We start from the raw sequence: 10,840 nt of genomic DNA on the forward strand, positions 1-10,840 counted from the left end.
CATGTTTGGTGTTGTGATTTATTGCATGAAGAAATTGCAGTTTGGGTTGGAGCTTGTTGTGTGAAATAATTGTGATAGCAGCTTTTATCCTGAGATGTCTGGATGCAGTCTGGTCTCCGTCCATGAGGTCCAGAATATGAACAAGTCGATAGAAAAGTTTTTAAGACTCCCTTTTGTTCTTGGTCTGACTGCTGGGCACTAGCGGCCCATGGAAACTGAGGTGAGCTCATTTATCGGGAACAATCTGCATGCAGACTGCCGGCTTAACAAACCAGCACATTCCAGAACTAATGCCAAGTGTTTGCATGCTGGTGGTTGACTCTAAGGTAGGAACTCATCTTGCCAAGTGAATCTCATTTCCTCCTTCTAATTCTAATCCTTTAACCTTCTGCTTCTTCTTTCTATTTCTGCTCATACAGGAGTAACTGGTTTGTTAGGAGGAGGACTATAAGCAGTAACAATAGCAACTGCAGGCTAATTACAGATCTCTGTACCTTTCCCTGCCCTCTACCATTTTATGCTTGGTTGGTTATGCAATTTGTCTGCTGGTTACACTTTTCCTTGCCTCCTGGTGTCCTCTGCATTGTGGGATTAATTGCTGTGGAGGGAGCGACAGGCACGCCTGTTCCAGGAAAACAAAACACAGCCGAGACCAAGAGAGGGGAGCTGCTCTAGTTCTGAAGGTGAGCGTCATGTAAGTTATTTAGACAGCTGTGGCTAAGAGACATTTGAGTCCAGAGCTGTACGTTCAGGGGTTGTCAAATTCAGCTTGACTGGTGCTGGTGGACAGATCAAGAAGTTGCGGTTGCAGCCCAAGGAGACAGCTCACAGTGGGTCAGGGGCTTTGGTCACAGGAGATCCTTCCTGGAGCTGTGCTGTGGTTGGTCCTGCACACTTCTTCCTTGTTGTGTGTGCTTTGTGACGCTTTGTTTATTGTCTTTTGGGCTTCTCTCACTATTTGGACACAACATAAAATATTTTTTGAACAAGCCAGAAAGAAGACCATTCAGGTTGACTGCATATGAAGTAGAAATATGTGAAGAGGTTAGTAAGCATAGCTCTCGCAAGCAATCAGAGGCTTCTTTTGTTCTTACACGGAAGTTCTTAAGCAGGGTTTATAAATTTTCACTGGTACTAAGTTAAAGGACAGCACTTTAAAAATGAAGGATAGTTAAGTTTCTGAACAATTATGTGACAGAGCTGCATTCTGTACAGGCAGAAACGAATGCGTCCGGCTTCATGTTGAACCTGGGTTACGAGGCATTTACTAGTAATATCCAAGTCTAATTAATATCTTTAAGTGTCTTAATATTTGTAGCAGTACCTTAGAGAGAACGTGGCAAAAGTTATGTGTTTCTAACATACTAACGTGTCTTCACGTGGCTTGGATTTGAGAAGAGCTCACATTTTGTAGCACCTGTGGACTGTCTCATGTCCATCTGCCTGTGGCAACTTGGCACAAGCAAGCGTTTGTCTTGTAATAAGAAGAAGAACAAGGTGTAGCAACGCAGGGTAAAGATTCAAATATCACACCAGTCCTAAACCTAGAAATCATTGCGCGTCTTCTGTTGGAGTTCTCCAAAATCATCTCCAAATGCCTTTTGCTGGCTAAAATGCCATTTGTATCTGCTGGCAGTTATATGTGCATCTCTCTTCTGTTCTCAAGGTATTCTTTTCTGTGCTTCACAAACGCAATCTCAGCTGTATTTAAATACAATTTGCTAAAAAAGTCTCCCCCACATCCACCTCTAAGCAGCAGGGTTAGCTGTTGTGGTTTCACGCAAATAAACACTGCTCCCTGGCAGCCTTCTTGCCGGTGTCAGATGTTGTTTCTCCCCTTTCTTTTGCAAAGTTTCCCCTGCAGGGGCATGGACAAGGAGCGCGTCTCTGAGGGCAGGAAGGTCGGCTGTGCCTCCCGAGAGCCAGGGCTGGAGGTTGCTCAGCAAAGCAGCCAGGGCGGCTTCCAACCCAAAGGTTGTCCCCGGTGCGCTCCCCGCGTTGGAGAGCAGCACCAGCTCATGCACACTGGGGCAGACAGTGCCTGGACTTTGCTATTTGCATGCTGCTTGCAAAAGAAGGCATCTCCCAGTCCAAGGAGGCCAGAATTTTCCCTGCCTCTGTCTGGGGAAAACACATGCTGCGGGTGTGGAGCCAAGGAGGGGTGTGGTGCAGGGGACAGGGGACAGATAGGGTGGTGGGGTCGGTCTTGGCACCAGCCCTGGGTATTAGGATCTTGGGGCGAGGAGAATTGCTTCCTTGCCAGAGGCGTTGGAGCCTCCCCAGGGGTGAGCCCCGCCTCACTGAGGCACCATGCTGCACTGCTGGGACAAGGGACGGTATGGCCAAGGGGAGTGGGAGGGTGGGGGGACAGGTCCTTGTTTTCCTGGTCAGCAGGAGCAGGAGCAGGGCTGGGAACCTGCTTCTGATCGTATCGGTGTGGGGAAGATGCCCTCAGCCATCACAACAAAGCCAACAGGAGAGGTGAGGCTGTTAGCAGCTATGAATAACGTTGGCCTGCCATGGGCTGAAGGCTGCTGGAGTACTGCAGGGTGAGCGGCCGGGGTGTTTTAGGTACCTTTGCTGAATTATACAGGAAAATGCAAGGAAAGAGTGCGCTGCATAGCACCTCTCTTTTGCTGAATGCTGCTGGTAAGGAAACACACACAATGTCTGTGCCCCCAGGCAGGTGGCTGCACGCACCAGGCTGTGCTCAAGCCAAACAGGAAGAAGGCTAGCAAAAGAAATAAAACAATAAAAAAAGGTGTAAAAGAGCCACGGTCAAAGTGTAAAAATACAGCTCCAATGTTTTTGACACCCAGCGGAAATCGGGGCCGCAGGGAACAACCAAGCGATGCCCAACCACAAACATGTGCGAGGTGCTCCTCCGAAGGGGAGGGACCGTCACCGAGCCGTGCCCTGCGGCCAGTGCAGCTAGTGGAAAAATCACCCCTCTGCATGCTCGCCCCACGGCACCTTCCTGTTTTTGTTTGTTTGTTTTCATCCTGGACTGCTGTCCAGGCCTCGGAGGTGGAGGAAGGGACGAGACATTAGCTGGGGATAACACAGCACAGGGGCTGAGGCGGGGGGAGCCTGATGGCAACACTGGGTGGCCACCTGTGGGGAGGACTGCCTTGTGTCCCGCCCCAGTTGCCAAATATTTCGAAGACGGGGAATTTCCCAGCTTCATCAGGTCTTGTTCGGCCCCAGAGGCTGCCAGTGGGCTTCACACAGTGCGGCCCCCTCTGCGCACCCCATCAAACGAAGCTGCTCCTCGTGACCGCAGAGCCTGGGCTTGGCGTAACCCCAAGTGGGAGGCAGCACAGAGGAGGAAGGCAGCTCTGCCCATGCCTGGTTTTGGAGGAGATCGGAGGCTCCTGGAGGTGTTGTTTCAAGGGAGATGAGGACCTGGGTGGGGAACAGGGAGCTGGCTGCAGACAGGGCAGGGGGAGGACAGCGCAGATCCCATCACGTCCCAGTGCTGCCTGATGTGGGGCTGAGCGAGGGGAGGGCTGTGGCTGCTCAGATGGAGACATCGGGGGCATGGGGTGGTGACCCCGATGACACCCGTGGGCCACGGTGGTTTGCAGGGAGAAGTTGGAGGAAAACAGCCCGGGGTGCTCCTCACTGTCCTGGAGCGCGTCCTTGGGGTTTGAGGGAAGGGACGGGGAAGAAGCCTCTCCCAGGGACTCGGATGAGGTGTGCGCAGCCGCCTCCGGTTTAACGAGCTGCAGGCTGTGGTTTCACACGGGGAGGGGAAAGAAGCACCCTGCACTGCACGTGGGCTCGGCCCCCCCCCCCCGGCTCCCCGCCACCGTTGCCTCCCATCTCTCCCTGCTCAGCACTGCTGCCAATAAGAGCCTGCAGGAGACAGAAAGCCAGGCACTCACCCTTCGCCCAGCTGCTCCGCACACACCAGGGACGCCAGCCACAACTGAGGCTGCTCCACAGAAGGTTGGTTCCCTGGTGGCATGAAAATATGAAATGCTCCCTACCCTAGAAGGATTGGATAACAAGGCAAAAATTACATATGTATACTTTTTTCTCTTTTTTTTTTTTTAATTCTTTTTTCCTCTGCTCAGTAATGCTGGGGGATTTAATCTTAATGCAAACTATTTGCTACATCCTACTTGGGGGAAAAGGGGATGCTTTTAACAAGCTATGTGCTAAATCTGCTTTATGGGCAGGTCACTTCTGGCTTGCCACTTTCTCCTGTTACTACGAGCATATAAATGTACCAGGGGAATCTGTGCAACTCTTTGCTCTCTTTTTAAACCGGGCTCCCTGCTTTTTCTTAGCGTGTGCTGCAGAGCAAGCCCCTCTTATGGGGGATGCTGAGGTTTGTAGCTGCAAATGTTTTCGGGCAGACCCCACAGTGCGTGCGGGAGGAAGCTGCTCTCCTGTCCAAAGGCTGACTGCTGCAGCTTGTCGCTTTTGTGTGTTTCTGCCCGTTCTTGTTGTGCTCTTCCTGCCCTTTTTGGTTGGATGTGGCTTTGGTGGCAAGAGTATCTTCCTGTGGCAGTGTCTGCATTGCTGTTTCCAGCTTGGAGAGGAGAACGCACACGAGGATCACTGATACAGGGAATGATGTGGGGCTGCAAAAGTGCAAGGGTGTGCGGGCATTTGTCTGTTGCTGGGCACATTTCCGAGGGATCACAGCTGCTCCGCCAGCAGTGCTGCTACGCGCATTTCGGTTTCTGTTCTGGATGCTGAGGTCAGTGGGGCTGCTCCTTGAAGCCGCGCCCCTCTCGGTAGCTGAGGAAAGGAAAATAAATTTATAGCAAATGGCCTTGGGATATGTGAGCCCAGTGCCTTTGTGGTTCCTTCCCCCTTGCTCTCCTTGTGCATACTGAGATGAACTTTCCCTAGAGGCACAGCTTTTTTTCTGTGGTTATCCAAGCAAAACACGTGCCGTGCAGCACAAGCCCACACTGATTTTTGTCATACCTGAGGCTCATTTCCTCCGGGAGCTGCCGGAGAGCAAGGAGCAGGGTTCAGACCTAGGACACGGTGCCAAGTTCCTGCATTTCTGGCTCTGCTGGGAGCAAACGTGCGGCCACAGCAGCTTCCTACACGCTTTGTGTGCTCACCGAGGTGCTCTGCCGAGGGATACCTGTCGTGCAGCCGGGGGTCCCGTGGCCCTGACGCCCTGCCCTGAGGCCGTGCCGCTGACCGCTCTCTTCCCCTCCTTTTCCTTCCCAGCTCACACCACTCAGTGCCACAGTCGGCGATGGCCGCTCCCACCGTGGTGACCATGCAGCCCCAGTATGTGGTGGCTGGGCCCAGCGTGTCCAGGGCCATGTGGCAGACGGGGCTGATGGACTGCTGCACCGACTGCGGTGTCTGTGAGTACCGGTGGGGCCAGGGGCCGCTCGGTGGTGGCGTGGCAGGGGCTCATGGTGGTTCTCCCCCTTGCAGGCTGCTGTGGGACGTTCTGCTTCCCCTGCCTGGGCTGCCAGGTGGCCGGGGACATGAACGAGTGCTGCCTCTGTGGGACCAGCGTGGCCATGAGGACCCTGTATCGCACCCGATACAACATCCCGGTCAGTGTGGGCGCAGGTGGTGGGCTCCCTTTTCCCCCCCGTTTTCTCTCAATCCTCACGGCCGGCCGTGGCCCCGGCTCGGCACCCTTCACCATGGCTCGCATCTTGCCTCTGGCAACAGCCAAGCTCAGAGAGCCACTGCTTGGCCCCTGTGTCCCTGTCAGGAAGAGCCCTGAAAGCACCGGGGTCGCACCGGTGCTGCACAGGATAGCAGCTTGGTGTGGGTGCCAGGGAAATGCGGGCGTTTGCGCACATTAAATGTTTCAGAGCTTTTCTTCCCACTGGCGGTGAAAGGACTTGATGTGTGACTTTCCCCCCCTGCCTCGGGCGGGGAAGCCAACAGATAAGTCCCTGTCGGAGTTCCGGGGTAAGCAGTTCCTTGTCCCTTCCTATCTTATCTCCTTCTGGCAAGCCTGCCCAGTCCTGCAGCCAGCGCAGCCGTTGCTGCTGAACCATGCACTTTTTAAAACGTCCTCTGCTCCGGGGTCAGAACTGAACCGTGATGGAAAAGACATGTAGTGTGGAGTGCAACTAACCTTTTCTTTGCTGGAATGTGGTTTTGGGGAAGCTCTGGCTCCTAATACATGCCTTTCTTGCAGGGCTCCATTTGTTCCGACTACTGCATCACTCTCTGGTGTCCCGTGTGCTCTGTGTGCCAGATCAAAAGGGACATCAACAAGAGGAAAGAGCTGGGCATCTTCTGGTCAGCGCCCCTCTTCTCCCTGAACCATGGAGGCATCGTGCACGTCCATGGCCTGAGCGGGACAAGCGTGTGGCCGCAGCAGGCTGCTGTCAGCCCGTCCTCACCTCCTGTCCCTTCGCTTACAGATACCGTGGAGACCATACCGCCCGCTCCCCACAGGAAGGTGGCTGCGGACTGCCCATGAGTGTCACCCCTCAGCCCCTCACTAACGGCCCCAATAAAGAGCAATGTGTGCCTTGCCTGCTGTGTGCTTGTTGCCTCCCTGCATCGTCCCTCTCTACCGCATGGATGCATTTCCACCCGGGTTCTACTCCTTTTCCCTTTTATAGACTATTTTAAATGTGTGTAGGGTGTCTGCTGAGATGTCAGACGTGGGCTGGCTTCTGGGTCTCTTTGTGGTGCTGGCGCTGAACTTCCCCACGAGTGCAGGTACTTCACCTGCCTGCAGCAGCAACAGAAAAGCGAATGTGCTAGGGTCCCGGCAGCTTCTTCCTTTTGGGAGGCCGTGGGACTTGCCCTCTGAAACGATGCTTCTGACCCGAAGGCAGCTGAGGGGAGGCAGCGGAGAGGTGCCTTCCCCCCTGCTCCCATCACTTTCAGAGGGGGGTTTGCCCTGTGGGTCTCTGCAGGCACTTGTGGGCTTGTGGAGCCTGAATGCGGCCTCCCCTTCTCCGAAGGCCGCTGCTGGGCACTGCTGGGCACGGCGGCGCAGGCACAAAGGCGGCCGGCATGGGGAGTGGCGAGGGCCGGCAGCGGAGACGTTGCGCAAGTGGGGTGCGTGCAGCCCGGCCTGCAGCTGGGCCGGGAGGAGCAGAGGTTGGCAGCGCCCGGTGCATATAAGGGACGTGAGTGGACAAAGGAAGCACGGCTCTGGGAGAAGGTTGGCTCTGCAGGTGCGTGTGGCTGGGGGGGCTTTGGGGTGAAATGGTGGAAAATCGGGGCTGAAGTGGTGATAATGGAAACTGCGGTGATCCCGCGTTGGACATGAGCAGGGGGCGGTGGTCCCGGGGCTGCATGTTCAGTGTGCCCAGTGCCCACCGGTGTGCTAGCTGAGGGCACGTCCCTGCCCTAGGGAGCAGCCCCAAGGCTGTGGAGGCCGTGGACCTCAGGTGGGTTTGTTACAGGGTTCATTATGGAGCTCATTATGGGGGGCAGCTGGGTGTGGGGAGGAGGAGGAGGTGTTGTGCTGTTGGGGGAGGATGGGAGCGCAGGGGCTCCTGCGGTGCTGGGGAGCTGAGGAAGAGGAGGCACCTGGCGAGGAAGGTAAGTGAGCAAGGAGGGGCAGGAGCTGGTGGCTAGGCTTGGAGCAGTGGAGAGGGAGATGGGAAACGTGCTGTCTTCCAGCCCCCTGGGGAAGGAGGGTTAGACGGGGAGAGGCAGAGCGGGTGAGGCCCCAGTGGAGCAGTGCCCAGAGACGTGGCCCCTGGGCTGGGGCAGTGAGGGCTGCAGCCTCCTTTCCTCCTGGCCAACCTTCTCCTCAGGACGCCGTCTGCCCGTGCAGCTCTGTCGATGGCCTCCCACCATGTGGTCACCACCCAGCCCTTGGGCTCGATGGCAGCCCCGCAGAGGAATGACTGGCAGACAGGGCTGATGGACTGCTGCTCCGACTGCGGCGTCTGTGAGTAGGCCCTGGGTGGGCTGGTGGAGGGTCTGGGGGATGTGGGGCATGTGTCGAGCGTGGGGTGTCCCCATGTCTCTCACAGGTATCTGCGGGACCTTCTGCTACCCCTGCCTGGGCTGCCAGGTGGCCGGGGACATGAACGAGTGCTGCCTCTGCGGGCCCAGCGTGGCCATGAGGACCCTGTATCGCACCAGATACAACATCCCGGTCAGTGCGGGTGTGGGGAGGAGCACCGTGTGTCCCTGGGGGACTGGAGACGCACAAGGCCACGTCTCCCCGGGTCGGGGTTGTTTGTACGACGGGTCCTTCTTGGCAGGGCTCCATCATGGATGACTACTTCTCCGTCCTGTGCTGCCCCTGGTGCTCTCTCTGCCAGCTGAAGAGGGATATTAACCGGAGGAAAGAACAGGGCACCTTCTGGTGAGTTGGCCTCTTTGCCCAGCTCCGCGCGCATTCCCTGAGCCTCCCTTCCTGCCACGACTGACCTAGCGCATCCCCGTCCCATCTCTCAGCCTCCTCTGCCCTCCCTTGCAGATGCTGCTGCCCGGGCTGTGGAGTCGATGCTGCCCTCGCATTTCTGGTCTGTGCAATGGGGGTTTCAGTGTTCTTGCACAGATCCCCCCTTCCCTTGGTAACGCGGTCAATAAAGAACAGTGCTTGCCCTTACTTGCATGTGTTTGCATTTATTTACTTTGTGGTTTTAGCTTTATTATTTCCCGGTGTCCTGCTGTGACACCAGAGGACAGCATGCTGCTTTGTGCTGTGTGTTCAGAGCAACACTGAGCACACCAGAGGAAGATCTCTTGCAGATCTGCACCAGGACGGGACCAGCCCAAGAAACTCAGCAGTGGGAAAAACTGAAGTGAAACAAAACCCAAGCCAATGCTGCTGCGGCCATCTCAGCTTCTCCTCCATGCACGCCACAGTGTGGCCACTGGCAGGGCCTGTGACAGCATCGATGGGGAAGCGATGGTGGCAGGGTGGGGGGACTGTGGTCCAGCCTGCCATCTTCATGAACCTCCTGAGGAACCACGGTGCTGAGAGCCCACTGGGAGCTGCTGCTGCGTGGGGTGAGACGTCCTGGTGTCTGGCGTCAGACTGGGGGCTTGAGGAGTTTGGGGGAAAACCTCATGTAATTGGGGGCTGCCTTGCTACACCACGGCTTTGAGCAGGTGCTGGATTTACTCAGTAACCTGTCATGGGTCAGAAAAGGTAATTCTGAGGCTGGGGTTGGCTCTGCAGAAGAGTGCTGGTGGCTCTGGTCTGTTTCAGCTTTGCTGCTTTTCAGAGAAATTGGCATGTTTTTTGTGTTCTCCCAGAGGTCAAGCTGGCTGTGGTACCATCAGCTGCATAGCCTGGGGAGGCCACATCATTGCCTCAGCGAGCTGGCAGCACCCAGGGTCTGGGACTCCAAGGCCACCCACCCGTGTGCCAGTGACAGGTGAGAGCTGTGTCCCTGTCATGGGGTTCCTGCAGACCCCTGTCCCATCTCACCAGCACCAAGGTCTCCTCGGGGCTCTTCTCCCCTCTGGGCCATGCTTGCAGAGGCCCAGCTTAGCTCTGCCTGTCTTTGCTGCAGGATGGGTGTCATGGCTATGGGCTGAGAGGGTTTCCCCACCCGTGGGTGGGAGAAGGTGGTGACTGTGGGTGTGTAGGTTTCTGTAATATGCAAGGACACAAAGGCTTGGTTTCTGTAGTTTTATTACGAATTGCCACCCCTAAAGCAAGCACATACTTACTTTTATGCGTACTTATATATATATATATATACACATTTATATATATATATATGCACACCACTCAAGGTGTTACCAGTATGGCACGGATCAGACCACTTCCAGGACTGGGACAGCTGAAGACAGAAAAGCTTCTCATCACTGGATGATGCTTGTGACAGCATCCACCATCAGCAGGCGTCCCCTGAGAGGATCCCGCCTGTCCTGGAGATCTACAGAGAAGCTCCTCTTGTGTAAATATTGAGTTATTTTTATACCACGTTGGTGCTAATACCTAAAGGAGATGTAGGATAGTGTAGATCAGCTAATCCTGATTGATGACAAACTAGCCTGCAGGGAAAACAGGCGTTTGTTTGTTGGTTATCGGGGATTCTCTATTCTGTGCTCATCAAAGATGTCTCACTCCCTGCTGAGCTTGCCAGGCATGCCTTGGGCTTCCGGTGCAGTAGCTACGTTTCTTCATGTTTTAGTCTGCTCTTGTGGGGGGAAATGAGACTGGTGGCTGCGGAGGGCATGGGCACCTAGTGGAAGGGGCTGGGCGTCTGTCGGGCAGTGCTGTGCCCCCTGCATCTCTGAGCAACCGCTTTTGTTCCTTCAAATGTACGAAGGACATGTCGCTGCCTCAGGACCCCGCCTTGTGGCCACGCTTGTGCTGTTCAGTCTCAGCCCGTGGGTTTCGGTGCCGTTACGGCCCCAGCTAACAGGCGCTGCGGCGGGGCTGCAGCTCCAGCTAGCGGACGTGCCGCATCAGAGGTGCCCTGCCCTGTACCACCGGTGGTCGTTGGCAGCTCCAACCCATCTCAGCTGTCTTTCCACAGCTCAGGTTAGGTGCACAATCGCACCCTGCTGAAGCTCCACAGTCTACCTCATGGCCGATCTAGCCTCTTACAGTTCCACAGCTGGACACTCTACCTTCTTTCAATATAAGATGACTTGTGCTACTCTTTGTTCCGGTTTTGACCACCCGGCTGTTGGGATATGTGATGCTCCTAATGCTTACGTACCTGTCTCATCGATCATCTGTCTCGAGGAAGTCATACCTGAAGGGTGCGGCTTAGTTCCATCTCCACCTAATGGATGATCCTTCCTCTTACAAGATAAGCGAAGGGCTGCTTCAATAAAAGCTCGTTCTTGTTCTAAACTAATTCAAGCTCCAGCTCATTTGTTGCAATCTGGCCTGTGGCCAAGGTCGTGAATCAATCACTGTCATAACTTCATATTAATATGGACTGTCAGAATT

General features: G+C 55.2%; 2 protein-coding genes across 6 annotated transcripts; both read left to right on the plus strand.

The window, feature by feature from the left end:
• Positions 1 to 3,782: 3,782 nt before the first annotated feature.
• Positions 3,783 to 6,482, plus strand: LOC308194979 (placenta-specific gene 8 protein-like). Of its 2 annotated transcripts, XM_080591666.1 has the most exons (5): positions 3,813 to 3,951; positions 5,200 to 5,342; positions 5,416 to 5,540; positions 6,140 to 6,243; positions 6,369 to 6,482. In XM_080591666.1, coding segments are annotated over exons 2-5 (345 nt in total). In that variant the 5' UTR covers positions 3,813 to 3,951; positions 5,200 to 5,227; the 3' UTR covers positions 6,370 to 6,482. The 2 variants fall into 2 exon arrangements, with proteins under 2 accessions (XP_080447791.1, XP_080447792.1); XM_080591665.1 differs by having other exon boundaries at positions 3,783 to 3,951; positions 6,140 to 6,482.
• Positions 6,483 to 6,991: 509 nt separating this feature from the next.
• LOC308194981 (placenta-specific gene 8 protein-like) lies at positions 6,992 to 8,530 on the plus strand. 4 transcript variants are annotated; one of them, XM_080591671.1, is made up of 5 exons: positions 6,992 to 7,136; positions 7,745 to 7,861; positions 7,947 to 8,071; positions 8,181 to 8,284; positions 8,399 to 8,530. In XM_080591671.1, coding segments are annotated over exons 2-5 (339 nt in total). In that variant the 5' UTR covers positions 6,992 to 7,136; positions 7,745 to 7,752; the 3' UTR covers positions 8,400 to 8,530. The 4 variants fall into 4 exon arrangements, with proteins under 4 accessions (XP_080447797.1, XP_080447795.1, XP_080447796.1 ...); XM_080591669.1 differs by having other exon boundaries at positions 6,996 to 7,136; positions 7,725 to 7,861; XM_080591670.1 differs by lacking the exon at positions 6,992 to 7,136 and adding an exon at positions 7,363 to 7,506 and having other exon boundaries at positions 7,725 to 7,861.
• Positions 8,531 to 10,840: the final 2,310 nt, after the last annotated feature.

Source organism: Anser brachyrhynchus (genome assembly GCF_964034855.1).
Source record: "Anser brachyrhynchus genome assembly, chromosome: 4".
NCBI lineage: Eukaryota > Metazoa > Chordata > Aves > Anseriformes > Anatidae > Anser > Anser brachyrhynchus.